General features: G+C 36.2%; 2 protein-coding genes across 2 annotated transcripts in view; both read left to right on the top strand.

Annotated features, from left to right (window-relative positions):
• SPDL1 (spindle apparatus coiled-coil protein 1) overlaps positions 1 to 1,938 on the top strand; it is a 29,863-nt gene extending 27,925 nt beyond the window's left edge. Inside the window, exon 12 of the mRNA XM_087924558.1 lies at positions 1,131 to 1,938. Coding sequence (XP_087780684.1) covers positions 1,131 to 1,284 — 154 coding nt within the window. The 3' untranslated portion in view covers positions 1,285 to 1,938. The remainder of the gene's footprint in view (positions 1 to 1,130) is intronic.
• A 2,880-nt stretch (positions 1,939 to 4,818) lies between these two features.
• The window catches only part of DOCK2 (dedicator of cytokinesis 2), a 316,322-nt gene continuing 304,299 nt past the window's right edge, over positions 4,819 to 16,841 (top strand). Inside the window, exon 1 of the mRNA XM_087924559.1 lies at positions 4,819 to 4,998. Within this exon, the coding sequence (XP_087780685.1) occupies positions 4,959 to 4,998 (40 nt within the window). The 5' untranslated portion in view covers positions 4,819 to 4,958. The remainder of the gene's footprint in view (positions 4,999 to 16,841) is intronic.

The following is a 16,841-nucleotide window of genomic DNA, read 5'->3' as shown; positions in this document are numbered from 1 at the left end:
TTATCTAAAGCTTTAAAGAAAGAACCAGACAAAAATTAAAATAGGAAAATAAATACATGAAAAACTATTTAAAAAATATAGCTACGCAGCATAACTAGAATAGAAAAACATAAAACAAATGTGGAAGATCACACACACACACACACACATATATTAGATATTAAATGTCATATTTCAACAGTTGACCAAATTAAAATGAAGAACTTAACAAAAATCAATGATTCTCCATTATTGCAATATATATATATAATGCATTTACATGTATCTGAAGTGGCTGGCTCAGCACAAATCAACCTTCCAATTAGAAAAATATTTAACTACTTACATGCTTCAACATCCCAGAACAGCTTTTTCAAGAGCTTGTTTTGAACAACTGGACTCTGTGGTAGACATGGAAGGTTTAATGGAGTGTCAACTGAAGAAAGACTGTATACGTGGAGCATCAGCCATTGAAGACATAGGACACCTTTTTTATGGCAAATCATATTCACTAGAAAGGGATACTTATGTAGACCCTTATTTAAAAACTAAAAAATAACTTTAGATTTAGAACAATGTTAAGAACTATATCCATAGTCATTTATAAATAGTAATATTGTATATCATTCCTGCATATCCATAATTATTTAATAATACATCAATAAACTGAACCCCTTCTCACACACACAGGATAACTGTTTGCCGTTTTCTAACCTATTTACTTAGTTCTTGTGTTAAAAGGTGCATGATTGTTCAAAAAGTAGCTTAACTTACACGACAGATTCTTTTGATATCTTGTTTGAAACAATATAAGCTTAATCTTTGATGTACTTTTTATACTAGCTCAGTTCAAACAGATCTCAGATGTATCCATCAAATGTGAATCTGATGTGAAACATCAGCTAATAAATCCGGTTTATTATTAAGTTTCCAACTATATCTGTATGTAATGTAATTTATTGCTTTGTTGTTTTTAATATTTACGTGTTTGCTTTTTTCTATCCACTTTTTCCTTTTTTGATATGAACTAAGAATAGCATTCAAAAGCGAGGTAATATGGGAACTAGGAACTAATAGCATGCTTAATGTAGTTTGAAGTCAGGTTAATGTTTATATTTAATGTGAAACTCGAATGGTTGCTTTAACTGTAGGTTAACCTCTGACCCTGGTTTAAAGATTGAAGAAAATCATCTTGGTGCAGCTGAAGATGTAGCCAAGCACAAGAAGAAAACCAAAAAGAATGTTTATCCCATAACATATGTATCTTCCAAGCAAAACCTTGAAAATCAATGCACTCAACAATGAATGTTTTTGTCACTTTTGTGGGTCCTTTCAAATGCATCTGAAATAGCCTGGCCCAATCTTCAAAGGTTCCAGATATGTGGACTATGACTCTCACCATCTCTGGTCAGTATGACCAATAGTTGTACTGACAGGGCATGATAAAAATTCGAGTCCAATTCGTCTAGAGAGTTCCTGATTGGGCAAAACGGGTTGCAGAATAAATGATGATAAATTATTTTGTTCAGTGCTTTTTAATAATATCGGCTGAACATAATACCTGAACAGTTAAGTTTGTACTTCAGTTGTAAGTCTCATGTAATACATTTTGAAAACTGCAAATCTATAACAAAAAAATAAGTATGCCTCTTACCAGCAGTATATTCATACTAGCATATCATCCACTCTTTTTATCTGAATCCCAAGTGAATATGGAAGACTAGATATAAATAAATGGATGTAATATATGGTAATGAGACTGTAACCTAGCACTATTTTTGCTCTACTTGTCTGTATGTATTTAAATAAAATTTTCAAATGGTTTTATTCACTTGTAATAAATATTACATAAATATTACATAAAATGTCAGAGTTTTATGCATTACATTTTTCTGATTGCTTCTTCCTTAGCAAAATTGTAGTTTTCTATTAAAAAGAGAATTCATATACCTAGATGTCAAATTGAAACATGTTTAATTTTATAACTATTTGAATTGTATAATTATTTAAAGAAATGATTCATTTTGAATGAAAGTTGGTTGATGCTGTAAAATCAGAGTGGAGCTCCTACCTTGCCTTATGCAGGTAAGATGCAAGGGCTGAGCCTGGCAGGGCAGGAAACAACATATAAATAAAACCTAGATGTCCCTTGAGGGCATCAAAAGGCTAGCTAACCATCTATTAACTTGGAAGGATAGAGAAGGGGGAAAGCCTAGAGATTTTAACTTCGTTGCCTCAGAAAAACCTTATGCCAAGTGATGAATAAGGAATTGGATGTCTGTGGAGCTGAGGAAGGAGCTGTGGTTTCTTTCTAATTATTTGTATGGTTTTTGTATACATTGTTTATACCAAATTGAGATAGCCAATCAAGGTGGAGAAGACATACCTGTGAGCATATCTACAAGGCAAAGGTACTCCACAATGAAGGTAGAGTATATATTCATGTAATGGAAACAACGTCACAGCCTAGTCACTTCACCAACTGGACTTTTTGATATTCCCATTCAATTTTTACACTTGATTTTTGCACCTTCAAACTTATTGATCACTAGGACCAAGAGATTTAGCTATCAAGGTAGACTCGGCCTTCCATTCTTCCGAGGTAGGTAAAATGAGGGCCCAAATTGTTGGGGGCAATATGCTGACTCTAAACCACTTAGAGAGGGCTGTAAAGCACTGTAAAGCGGTATATGGACCTAAGTGCTATTGCTATTTAGTAAAGACCTGCTGTGGGTTTATATCTTTTCCTTCCTTAAAACAGTTATCTCTGAAGTGAGGTACACACACGTCTGTAAAAGGTTTGCAAGCAATCCATTGGAGTATGGGAAGAAAGTAGAGATAGCATTTGGTTAACAAGCACTTGTTCAGAGACCATTCAAAATTACGCTGGTGCTTAACAATCATATTTATGAACCTCTGAAGTTCCAGCAGCCTTCTGGTCACATGATCACAATTTAGACACTTCGCAACTGGCTTGCATTTAAGACAGTTGCAGCATCCACACCACATTATCAGCATCTGCAACCTTCCCTGTGAGCATTCCATAAGCTGAGTCAATGCAGAAGCAGCAGGCAAGCTCTCAAGTTACTCTGGTAAGTCACTCCAGCAGCTTTTCTGCCCGAGGTGTCTGGCTATGGCATGCCTAGCACTCCCTCTCATGGCACCCCCTTGCATGTCATACCCTACCTAGCAGCAGCCACCCTGGATGCACTGGGCTTGTGCCATGCCCTGACTGCCACTTAATATCCAGCAGCAGCCTGTTCTGACCTGGCTCCCCAATAGGACAAACCCTCTAGTTAAATCAATGGTTCATTTATAAGGAGTTCCAGCAGCCCTGACAAAAAGTGTCACAGCAGTCTAACAGCAGGGAGATGAATAGTTGTCTGCCACCCCTATTCATCTCCGCCCCTGCCTTTTATCACCAGAGCTAGGGTGGAGCTTCACTAGCAGCGGTGGTTCTGTCCCAAGGATTGGGCCATAGATTTCCACTGCTCTCCTCTGCCTTCTGTGCATCCATACATCAGGGACTGGACCCAGCAGTTTGTCCTTTTTCTCATCAGCCACTTCCAGACCTGGGGGTTGTTGACTCTCCATCTGAGGGCTGATGAGGGCTCAGGCTCTGCCTCTGTATCTCTGACATCTCCATTCCCTCTTCTTGGGAGCTCTCAAGTTGCCTTGATGCTGGCCCTGACCCCCACGCCACTGCCTCATTTGATTTGGCTGCTGGAAGAGCTGGCGGCCAACAGGCCACAATACAGCCATGCTGCATTTGTGACATGCTCCTACAGTCCCTCATGTATTCAGCAATTGTTAGCCATGTGAACACTACAGTAGTCTCATGTAAGTGACAGCAGCCACCTGCTGCTCCAGAGTCATACCCAATTTGCACCCCATGGGACATCAGGCATCAACCAACAACCCTGTCACAATAGCCATCCATGCACTCCTGCACACATATATCACCAGCACAGTGGTGGGGAAAGCAGTAGTACAGGCTACTTCTGACTGCTGGCTGCCTGCAGTTTGGCAATTTGATTCTCATTGGCTCAAGGTTGATTCAGCCTTCCCAGGTCAGTAAATGAGGACCCATATTGTTGGAGCAATATGCTGACTTTAAACTGCTTAGAGAGCTGTAAAAGTAAGCTATTTAACCTATAATGTCAGTTCATGCATTATCCAAAACCATGTCTTAGCATTTTGCAAGACTTTGCTATCTATCAAAAGAATCTTAATTTCAGGGTAGCTGGGTTTATATGAATCCAATTTTATTGTGGCCACACAGCTTCTCCTTAGTTGTGCTCTTTAATTATAACAACTACTTCTGAGGGAAGATATACTTGGTATAGGGCTGAATTTGTGCTGTAATCCATAATACCTATTGATTATGTTGGTTCAGATATATTGGTACAAAATTAAGTCACAACCACTTAACAGTAAAACAATCCATGGAAAAAATTTCCATAGTCCTTGCAATTTTTCAAATATTTGGAAAATTTAGCTGAAGCTGTACAATTTCCGTAAAAGAGGAAGCATCTTTTTGTGTGAGCCTACATTGCAACTTCTATATTGTTAAGTTATATCTTTAAAACAAGATGACTGCCAAAGCATGTTTTGATAGATCTGCCACTTCCAGATAAAATTAATTTGATAACCCCAAATGATTGATTGAGGAATTGACCTTTGATAGGTTTTGTATGTGCTGTAATGCTGCGTGATTTGCTTAGACTAGAACATCACTCTTCCTCTCCTCTTTTCTGTCAAGCAAGGCATGCCTGTCTAAGTATCACTTTCATTTAGTGTAAAAAACTTACACTGGGGGAGAATGCGCAGACAAAAAGAGGAAGGAAGAAGAAGAACAAGGAAAGCCAGACAGCCCAAACCTGCTGTTTTTCAGCAGTTACCTTCAGATTCATTTGTAATAATCGGAACAGTCCATCCCAAGCATCCTGAATCACGGCTTATTGCTGGACTCCCTAGGAATGACTCCTTGGCATAAAAGTGAAAAGAAGACTGGAGTGGGTATGTATCATGCAGCTTCTTTTCTGAGCATGTCGTTCTGCAGAGGGTGGGTAACAATGCCAAAATGGCTGAAAAACATTTCTTTAAAAAAAGAAACAGAAGCAAGTAGGTTTTTCTAACTTGGGAATCCCCATATGCACTGAAATAAAATTCTCAGAATTTCTCTTCAGAATGGCCATTGGTGGCTGAGATTTCTGCGACTGTAGTCCAAAAGGTTTCAGAAATAGGAGAGATATTTTGACCTGATTGATTCATGGTAATTAAAAAGAAGTTTGTTTCCAAGCAACTCCTCAGTTTGAGCTGTTCTTTAAGAGTCACAAATTCCTTTTTGTGAAAATTATTCAGTTGTCATTAACTGTGAAATTTAAGCTATCAAAATTAAATGGGAGAGCTCAGTAACTTTGTCTGAAGTTTCAACTTAATTATACAGGAAATAACAGGTTGTTTTTTTTAGAAAGGAGTTCTGTGAATTGGTAGAGATTTCTTAAAAACTGCAATCTATTCTTTGCAGGAGATTTGACTCTACAACTGACAGTTATTTAGAAGATATAGATTACTTTCTACAAAGTCTCCTTATTTGCTGACATTGTTTGTGCATTTTCAGTGGAAATGTGAAATTATATTCTATGCTAAACTACCAATGTGGCAGAGGCATTAAGATGATCTGTATCTGAGAAAGCAGGAAGAGAACACATCTTATGTTGAACTTTTTTTTTTAAAAAAAAGAATGATCTCACCTTACTTTTATTAAATAATTGAAGACAGCAAGCATACCTAATATTCCTTCTTCTTCCTATTTTCCCCCCCACCTACAACCCTGAGGCGTGGATTGGTTGAGATACTGACACATCAAACATATCAAAGTCACCCAGCCGACTCTCATGCCTAAGGTAGAACTAGAACTGACAGTCTTCTGGTTTCTAGTTCGAAGCACTAGACCAAAATGGCTTTATTTTGAAAGCCAACTTAGTATCTGCAAGAGATCTGACTTTCTTTCTACAGAACTGCCATGTTGTAACTCTAGAGCAGAGCTGTCAAACTCCTGTGGGCCTGATGCGTCACGTGCTGGCCATGCCCCTGCCCTGTTTAGCAAAGGGGCAAAAAGTCCAGATACATCATGTGATGCCGCCATGATGATGTGAATCTGACACCCCTGCTCTAGAGAGTTGCTGCAAGTCAGGGAACTGATTTTTGGGATAAACCTCCATGAATCAGAAATGGAGAATCATTTCATTTGGACAAGACATAACCCAGAGTGTTCTAAGGTGGCTTTCTCACAGATAAAGCAATAAAAGTTAGATTTGAAAATTGAAAATTTCAAAACCATTGTTGGGTGAGGTAATATTTTGTGGACATAGCAATGGTATTTTCAAATCCTTTGAAAAGGAAGAAACAAATTGTCCCTCTTGTTCTGTGAAACGTTTCAGTCCCAGTACGGGTTTTCAATCCATACAAGTTCTACCCCAGCAACAGTTTGTTCTCATGGCTGAGATAACATCAAGAACCTCATTCTGGGAATCTGGATATTTATGCCTTATTCCCTAAAAACAGGAAGAGAAGAGTCATCTCAGGAGCCTTGAGAACCATGTGATCATAATAATAGACTGGATCCTTCAAAATATCACAAAGCAAAATATTTGTTAAGCTATAGTAAAGCATTAAAAAGATATTTCATTCTCTATGTTGCAAGGACATAATAGGGTACTTTATACTATGTAGCACTTTGTACTGTGTAACACTACAATAGATTACATTGTATATATTCTCATATTTTCAGTCAAATATTAAATACATTAATATCATTGTTAATCATTTGACTATACTTTTATTCATTGATGTTTTATGAAATAATCCATATTTTACTTAATTAGTTTTATGACAGTTCATATTATCATCTCAAGTCTATCCTACAATCATTTTGTAAATATAATAAGAAAAGAATACATCTTTATATATTTATTATTTTCTAAGAATCTACATATTTCATTACCATGTTTTATTGTCTAACCATTGATAGAATAGATCCCAAATTTTATAAAATTGTTTATCATCTTGTTCTCTGATTTCAAATGTCGATCTACTCATTTCAGCACATTCCAATATTTTCTTAATGATTTCCTCCTGTGATGGTATTGTCTCATTTTTCCAGTTTTTAGCAAATACAAGCCTAGCCGCTGTTAATACATTTACAATCAGGTATTTCAAGTCTTTACTATATATTTCAGGTAAAATTCCCAATAAAAATATCTCTGGTTCCAAGTCTATATGCTTTTTTGTCATTTTTTCCAACCATGTGTGGATTTTAGTCCAATATTTTTTGGCATCCGCACAAGTCCACCATGTATGGTAATATGAGCCAGGTATCTGATGACATTTCCAACATTTTCCAAATTTGTTCTTGAACATTCTTGTTATTCTTGTCGGGGAGGGGGGGAATGCCACCTGTAAAACATCTTATACAAATTTTCTTTATATGCTGTTGACATTGTCATTTTATAATTTTGAGACCACAGTTTTTGCCATTTCTCTAGATCAATCCCTTATCCAAAATTCTTCCCCCAAGCAATCATAGTTTCTTTAACTTGTTTTTCTTCTAGTTTAATTTCTAATAAATATCCATACAATGTTTAGTCACCTTTTCAGCAGTACCTGTCAAAATCTTATCTAAGTCAGTCAGTTTATCATAGAAACCTTCTGTTTTAGAATCTTTGTCATACCTTGAATGTATTTGCGCGTATGAAAACCAATTCATCTTTATACCTTGTTCCTCTAATTTTTGTATAGATTTAAGTTCATCCTTTTCATTCAATATTTCACCATATCTAACTGTTTGTTCCTTTTTATATATTATAGGATAATAAAATGCTTCAATAGTCGATAGCCAGACTGGAATTTTCAAATAACATTGCCTTTTAGTCTTTTCCCAGTTTAACCACAGAGACTCCTGTATATAATGTCTTCTAAGATACCCCTGTGTTTTAGTTCCTTTATACCATAGAAAAGCATGCCACCCCAACAACAGATCATGTCCTTCTAAAGTCAACAATCTAGTATTTCTTAATGTTACATTCCTTAACCCACATCAAATTTGTAGCTTGGTAGTACAACTCCTAATTAGGCAAACCAAATCCTCCTCTTATTCTGGCATCTTGCAAAAGTTTTCACTTTATTCTCGCTTTCTTACCTTGCCATATGTATTTCAGCACAATTTTATTTAAATCTTCAAAATAATCTTTTCCAAGCCTAACTGGAATTTTTTGGAACAAATATAAAATTCTGGGTAGTATATTTATCTTGATTGCTGATATTCTCCCTATTAATGACAGTTGTAAACTTTCCCATTTCACCAAATCTAGCGCTATCTGCTGCTGAAGTTTGATATAATTATTCTCTTTTAGTGTACTACATCTTGCTGTCAAATGTATCCCCAAGTACTTGATCTTATTCGTGACCTGAATTTTCAATACATCCGCTAGTTCTTCCTTTTGTCTTGATAGCATATTCTTTGTCAAGATCTTTGTTTTATCTTTATTTATTTTCAAACCAGCCACATTTCCATATACCACTATCTTTTCTATCGATTTTGATGCTGTTTCTAGTGGGTCTTCTAAAATGAAAAACCAGATCATCTGCAAATGCTTGCAACTTAAATTCTTCCTTTTTTAATTTTCATCCCTTTTATATCCTTTTCTTGTCTAATATTTCTGTTTAGCACTTCCAAGGTTAACACAAACAACAGAGGTGATAGTAGGCACCCTTGTCTTGTTCCTTCTCTTATATCAATAGAGTCTGTCAGTTCTCCCTCCATCATTACCTTTGCCGTTTGCTTATGACATATAGCTTCTATTGCTTGAATAAATTTTTTACCAAAGTCCATTTCGTCCAACTGTAATAACATGAATTGTCAATTCACATTATCAAATGCCTTCTGTGCATCTAAAAATATCAAAGCCATTTGTTTTTCAGGGTGTGCCTCGCAGTATTCCAAAGTGTCCAAGATTACTCTCATATTGTCTTTAATTTGTCTCTTTGGCAGAAATCCATTTTGATCAGGATGGATAAAATTGTTTAAGTATGTTTTAAGTTTTTCTGCCAATATTGATGCAAAAACTTTATAATCTGTGTTTAGTAAGGAAATAGGTCTATAGTTTTTAATTTGTAATGGATCAGCCTCCTCTTTTGGGACAAGTGTAATATAAGCTTCTGACCATGATTTGGGTATCTTCTTCTTTAACATAACTTCATTCATAACTTCTAGCAATGGAAGGTTCAACGATTCTTGTAGTGTTTTATAAAATTCTGCCAGAAGTCCATCTGGGCCTGGTGCCTTTCCATTGTTTTGCTTCTTAAGTGCTTCAGTTAACTCCATCATCGTTATATTGCTTTCTAACATTGTTTCAATCTCTTTAGGTATCTGGGGTGATTAGCATTTTGTAAGTACTGTTTAACTCTTTCCTCATCAATATTCTCTTGTATAGTTTCCCATAATAGTCTCGTGTAATTTCCTTTTTCTCTTTACTACAATAGCAGAGTTGGCCTTGGTCATCTATTAATTGCAATATTTTCCTTGATTTTTTTCTCCTTTCTCAATTTATATGCTAACCATCTACCTGGTTTATTTGCATCTTCAAGGTAGTTCTGTTTTGCACCTCTGATTTCTGGGCTAGTTCTTCTTTTTCTATTAGTCCCATTTTATGTTTAATTATATCCATTTTTAACTTAATATCCTTTTTCTGTGGCATTTTCAAGTCCTTTATACTCATCCTCTAATGCCTTAGAGGCTAGTTTTTTCATGGTATTTCTTTTCCTTGTATAGTTTATTATCAAGCCTCTGGCATATGCCTTCATTGTATCCCATACGTTCTGCATTGATGTATCTTCTTTTTTTGTTTTCTCTAAAGAAGAAAGCCAGTTCTTTCTCCATCCACTGTGTGAAGCCTTTTTCCTTTAATATAGTATTATTTAACGTCCATCTAGATCTTCTTTGTCCTTTCCATTTAATTGTCATTGGATTGTGATCTGCCCAAGTACTTGTTTCAATATTTATTTCTTGAATATTAGCTAACAATTCTGTTGACATCCATACCATATCAATACACCTTCTATTTGGATAGAAGGTGTATTGTTTAGTCTTAGCATTTCTTTCTCTCCATGTATCTTTTAAATTTATTTCATCTATCATTTTAAAAAAAGATTTAGGGAGACTCTTTCTGTTTTGCTTTGTTGCTTTCTGTGCTGTATAGTCCAATTTATTATCTACAATTCCATTAAAATCTCCCATCATAACTATATTAGCATAATCCAGTTCAATTATTTTCATATGTAATTTTTTATAAAATTCTTCTTGATTGTCATTCAGGGCATAGATTGCAATCAAGAGTGTTTTCATATTATTGTCCATTATTTCCACCATTAGTAATCTTCCATCATTGTCGGTATAGATCAATTTCGCTGGGATAATATCTTTAATGTATAAAACCACTCCTCTTTTCTTGCATTGTGTCAAAGAAGTAAATATTTTCCTTAATTTTGGCTGTAACAGCAATTGTTCATGTTGCTTTTTAATATGTATTTTTTGTAGGCAGATTATATCAAATTTTAATTTCTCTAATTTATGGAAAGTTTTCCTTCTTTTAACAACTGAGTTAAGTCCATTTATGTTAATTCTAATCAGTTTTTTTCTCTTCCATGGTTATATTTTGTAGTTAGGTTTAGCAGCTCTTGTAGATCTTGGTTCACATTGTTTTTGGCTTCCACCTTTCAACCTACTGCACCTTCTTCTTTTTCAGTTGCTATTTGGCGGTCCTCTTGGAATTCAATTAGTGACATTTCTTTTTCTGCCTCCTCCTCTTTCCCTCCAAAATATTCTGTGTAAAATAATTCAGCTTTCTCAACTGAGTCAATTCTATGTCTCTGTTCTTGCCATGCGAACATTAAACCTTCTGGAATCAGCCATCTGATCAAATGATACTGCCTTGCAAATATTCCATTGCGCCATTGTTGCTACTTTATCATGACATTGTTTTTAGCCACTCTGTATGATTTTCTTGCAGCAGTTAATTAGGTATTTCTTCAGCTTCTTTGCAGCTTCTTTTCTGTTTGTTGCTGTCTTCTCAATTTTGGCTTTGTATGCACTTGTTTGAAAGACATCATCTTGTGCCGCCATAATTATCTCTTTCTTCAATTTTCCTCTTCTTAGCTATTGCTAGATCTTATTGTTATCTGCTTTTCCTGCTATTTTATATGTGCTGGCCATGTAATAGTTTGTCTTGCCATGTCTCTTTTCTATTATTCATTTGATATTTCTCTTTAAGCCACTTTGGCCTCTCCAGTATTCTATAAGTCTTCATAGTATATCAGTCTTAGTGCATCTTCTTCACTGTCTTTTAGATATTCTTCCAATGCCCATTTTTAGTTATTCAACTGTCTGGTTTATTTGCAACATTCAACATCCACTTATTTTCCTTGGTAAATAGTTCTCATATCAATATACTTCTGTGGATGAAAGGCTTGATGATGATGAGAATTTATGGTTCAATATACTTAGTTTTCAAAAGCCAACTTGAAAAAAAGCCAAGACTAAAGTTGTGGCATCTTTGCTGCAGTCTAGGGTGGCATTGAGAACTTCAGAGTGCTGATGGCTTTTGTTAAGACCTTGTCTAGTGGCTCCTATTCCTCATTTCTAAGCAGTCAATTATCTGAACAGGCAAGAAAAGAGAGGGTTTATCTTGTAAAGAAGGCCGTGTGTTCTACAAAGAAAATTTATATTGTTTCTCCACTAACTCTTTCAGTACATCCTTATCTAAACGTATGAATTAGGGCTGATATTGAATGACTCTTAGGAACACAGCACTTAATGTATGATACTCCTTTTGTGAATTGAATCCCTACTTTTGAATAAGCAAATGAATCAATAGGAAGCAAAGTTTCAAGACATACAGGAATATATGTTGGTGAACCATTCTGTTTGGCTATATTGAATCCGTTTATTTTATATACTAATAAAATTCTTCAATAGCATAGCAGCACACTTTATTTAGTTCAATCAATAGAGTAGGTCCAAAATGTCCAGTGTAGTTGAATTCAGTTAATTCTTCCTTGCTGCCCATTTTCTCCTTCCAGTATTTACTCCTATACCATTATCAAAAGTCATTTGCTGAGAAGAAACAGAGCTCCTATTTCCCCAGATACTGTACAGCCAGATATAAAATGCTAGTAAGGCCATATTGCAGCAGAGATTAATATATTTGATTCAAGCTAAACAAAAACCAGAACACACAATGCTATTGACAAATGGGCATAACAACTCCATGATATTGCCTAGAATTCAGTTTAAGCTTCATGCATTGCCCACATTTTGTATTTTCATAGTGCAGTATTGCTATATTTGTAATTTATTTATGTTCTTATATGGCTTCCAAGTTCATATAATAATTCTAGGCAGCTCACAAATATCAATAAAAACACAACTACACTTCCCCCACAGGTGCCAGACCAAACCATCTTCCAACTCAACCTCCATCCTAGCCCAACACCTGGAGGAAGAGCCAGGTCTTCTGCATTTCTGCTCCATGCTGCTTATTTATTTTCTTCCTCCTTGCATATATAAAAATACCTGTAATAGTCAATTATTTTGAGAAGAAGACTGTACCTAGCACAGGAAACTTTCCCTGTCAGGATGCAAAAAAAATGTATAAGCAGGAACTTTTCATTATGTCCGCTACATTAGGTTCCAACACATAGGACTATGATTTGTTATAAGGTGGCCAATGACTTGAATTTCATGAAGGAAACTTGAAACAATGATAATGGCCATCAGTAGGAATTAATTGAGAGAATATTTATTCACTCTTGAATGATAAAAGAAGAGAAATCAATTTGAAAATGAGCATATTCAGTCTTTATATATAGTATAACAATACATTATGTGCTCTGGAGTAGAAAATATCAGCAGAATTATACAGCGAACTATGAATCCTAACCTAGTACTAACTGGAGATGCAGGGATTTCTTTTTGCAAATCAAATATAAAGTAGTGCAATATTTAGTCAGCATCTTTTATGCACAACTTTTATATCTGAAAATATCTACACTTGTCTCTTCTTCCAAAGTAAATCAAGTCAGGACACATTCTATGTTCTGGAGTCTTGAAAACATACAACCAAGTGGCTTGCTCATTCATTTACAGTAATTCTGTTGATAAATGCTATGCAGCTAATCCTCGATTTATGACCACAATTGACCACAAAATTTCTGTTGCTAAGTGAGACATTTGTTAAATGAATTTTGCCTCATTTTACACTCTTTGTTGCCATAGTTGTTAAGTGAATCAATGCAGTTGTCAAGTTAGTAACATGGTTGCTAAGTGAATCTGGTTTCCCCATTGACTTTGCTTGTCAGTAGGCCACAGAAGGTGATCACATGACCTCAGGACACTGCAACTGTCATAAATATGAGTCCGTTGCAAAGCATTTGAATTTTGATCACATGACTGTGGGAATGTTTCAGTGTGAAACAGTCTTCGGAGAAAAATGGTCATAGGTCACTTTTTCAGTGCCATTATAACTTTGAACTGTCACTAAGTGAAATGTTGTAATCTGTATAATCTTAGGCTAATACATAAAACTTATTCATTTAAAAAAGCTGTGTTCCACATGTTTAAAAAAAAGGAAAAGAGTTTGGAATCATGTAAGCACAAAGAAGATATTCACTGATATAGATTTTAAAAAAATCATTTGGCCTCCTGAATTCATACACAGAAATTCACAATGTTCAATCTCTTTCCTCCCTGTGTATTATCGTTTTTTAAAAATCACATTCATAATATTAAATTACATGGCAGAACTTGGCTGTAAGTTTCCACTTGTTCAAAAAACATCAAGGCGGCAAAACCACTTCCTTTGTCAGTTAGTTGGATGTCATCATGCCAAAGCCCTTTCCTAAGGTACCATCAGTGAGCAAATAATGTTATTCTATTAAGGCAAAATTGCTAAACACTGAATATTAAGTTCTATGCCGCTTTCTTCCTGACACAAGCAGAACCAATCCAGCGATCACAGGATAGAATGTACATTTACTTCCTCACACCTGCTTCATGAAATTGTTTTCTTTAAGAACAAAACTGGAAACGAAATACATGAAATAAAACGAGTGCAAGGTTAAGAAGGAGACAGACTTCAACATTGAATGGCAGACTGAATTCTATATTTGTAGTAAATCAATACTATCCAGTGGTGGGATTCAAATTTTTTACTACTAGTTCTGTGGGCATGGCTTGGTGGGCGTGGCAGGGGAAGGATACTGTAAAATCTCCAGTCAGGGGTGGTATTTGCCGTTCTCTGAACTACTCAAAATTTCTGCTACCGGTTCTCCAGAACTGGTCAGAACCTGCTGAATACCATCTCTGCAGTTATCTAGGTGCTAGCATTCTCCCTCTGGTGCCTTCCAACTATGTTAACCAGCTGATTGGAAAAGTCTGTGCTCTATTTTCTGAAGCTGTAATGTGATCCATTCATTTAAGCATATTCTCTTTATTTATTTTTTAAATGAGTTGACAAACGAAGTGTTTATGGCTGCACATTTAAAGGCCCATTTAATTATGAAAGCATTACCAAGGCCCTTCTGCATGTAATGGAATGTAATGGATTTCCAGGAGGAAGGGAATCCAGAGGAATAAGAAACAACTCAGTTCAGATAGTTTGTATGAGAAAAAAAGGGTAAAGACATCCTCTCCCTAATAGTTCCCAAGTATATACTTTCTGTGATTCTTTCTTGATAGTCTGCTTTAGTTGGCAAGATTCTGCCTTTAGATATGGAATGATAATGAAATTTGCTTGGAAGAATCACAATGTGCCTTTCTTTGTTTTTGGAGGTGACATGTGATAATTCAAATTTTTCTACAAGAAAAGAACAAGGTCTTTGGGTTTTGGTTACTCTATTCCAGGGGTGTCAAACTGGATTTCTTCAAGGGCTGGATCAGCATTGTAGTTCTCCTCCACAGGCCAGCAGGGTGGGCTGGGGTGACGGGGACTAGGGGAGGAATAGGATGGATACCTCCTGCAGCACTTTGGCAGCCAAAACATCCCTTATTCTTGCAATAATATGTAATGTAAATATAATGCAAACAGCCCCCAAACTATCTTTGAGGCTTTTAGGATATTATTGACTTTATAATTGATTGAGTGCTGGCATAGGAAAGGCTTTTAATTTATTCATTCAGTTTAATTAATGCTACTGATTAGCAGGCTGTCTTTTCCTCTCTAACAGTTAATTTTCTTTAAAAAAAAAGAAACTAAAAAACAAAAGATATATATAAAAAAAGGAAGATGATGTTATCTGGACGCAGATATGTAATTTTGTGAATAAATCAAGGCAACAGTGAAAAGTCCTTTAAAAACATCCTGATCATTGAACATTTAGTATTTTAATGTAAAAACAGTGAACATTATTCTCACTGTCATGTAGGAAACAGATTGTTGCAATCTGGCTGTAAATACGTTTTGGTTGGGAAGCTGATTAACAAAGAGAGTCAAATCTGGGAACAAAATGTACTAATACAATGGCCTTAATTGTTGTTACAAGGTGATTATTGTCATTGAATTGTCTTGCTTATCTCTTGAAACGGCTTTCTATGCAATTGGCTAGTGTGGTGGAAAGAATGCCAAGACAAATTTTGAATGAAATACCATATTTTTCAGTCTATAAGATGCACTCTCCCCCCTCCCAAAAAAAAGTGGGTGAAAATGTCTGTGTATCTTAAAGAGTGAATGTTGCCGAAGTCCTACCCACCCGCTGGCCGCCTCCCTTCTGCCTCTGCTTCTCAGCAATTTGCCTCCTTGCAGCAAACAGCATACAGCCTGGTCAGCTTCAGCACAGCCTGATTTAGCCCAGGCAGATTATTAGTGGTTGGATCAGCCTCCCGGAATACCGCCCATCAGTTGTTCCAGGCTGTGGGGACTGTCACTACCCATCACTGCTGCTGCCTACTGGGGCCTCCATGTGCCCCATTTTCATCCTCTGCACATTTCAGTTGCGGGATTGCTGCTGCCACCTATCACCACCAAATGGTGGTGACAATTGGTGGTGATAGGCGGCAATGATCTCCACTGCCTGGAACGACCAAAAATAGGATGCATGGAAGCTGAAAATGGGGCATGTGGAGGCCCTGATAGGCGTTGGTGGCGTTGGGCAGTGACAGCAGTGTTGGGTGATGGCGATCCCCACAGCTTGTAACAGCTGATGGTGGTATTCCGGGAGGCCGATCCAACCGCCAATCAACTGCTCGTGCTAAATCAGGCTGTGCTGAAGTTGACTAAGCTGTTTGCTGCAAGGAGGCAAATTGCTGGGAGGCAGCGACAGATTTTTTTCCCCCTTATTTTCCTCCTGTAAAGCTAATATGAGTCTTATAGTTTGGAGCGTCTTATAGTCTGAAAAATATGGTAAGTAGTAAAGAGGAGAATTTGGAACAACCATTTAATATGTGCTTAGGATTCAAGTGTCTGGATTCTTTTGGAGAATGCAGCACAAATACATTTATTTCAAACCAAAAGCCCAATTTATACTTGGTAATTAATCTAATACTTGTTTTTGCCCTTGGCTGCTTTAATAGAACCCGTGGTGGAATTGTTTCACAAGTGGTACAGTTATGCCCCAAACATAGTACATTACCTAAATTGTTTTGTACTAGCTGAAAACACTTTTGTTAATGAAAGTTGGATCCCTGAATTCTCACGACACATTTTTCATCAACTAAGTGCAGATTTTATTTCCTAAATAGCACAAGAGTGCCTTAACATTCAGCTCTCTAATTATATCATTCAGAGCACTGATTCTCTTGTATTTGT

This window comes from Pseudonaja textilis, chromosome 2 (assembly GCF_049901715.1).
Source record: "Pseudonaja textilis isolate UNSWEBS1 chromosome 2, rPseTex1.2, whole genome shotgun sequence".
Classification (NCBI taxonomy): domain Eukaryota; kingdom Metazoa; phylum Chordata; class Lepidosauria; order Squamata; family Elapidae; genus Pseudonaja; species Pseudonaja textilis.
The sequence above is the reverse complement of the archived record's forward strand: the minus strand, read 5'-3'. Positions and strand labels throughout refer to the sequence as shown.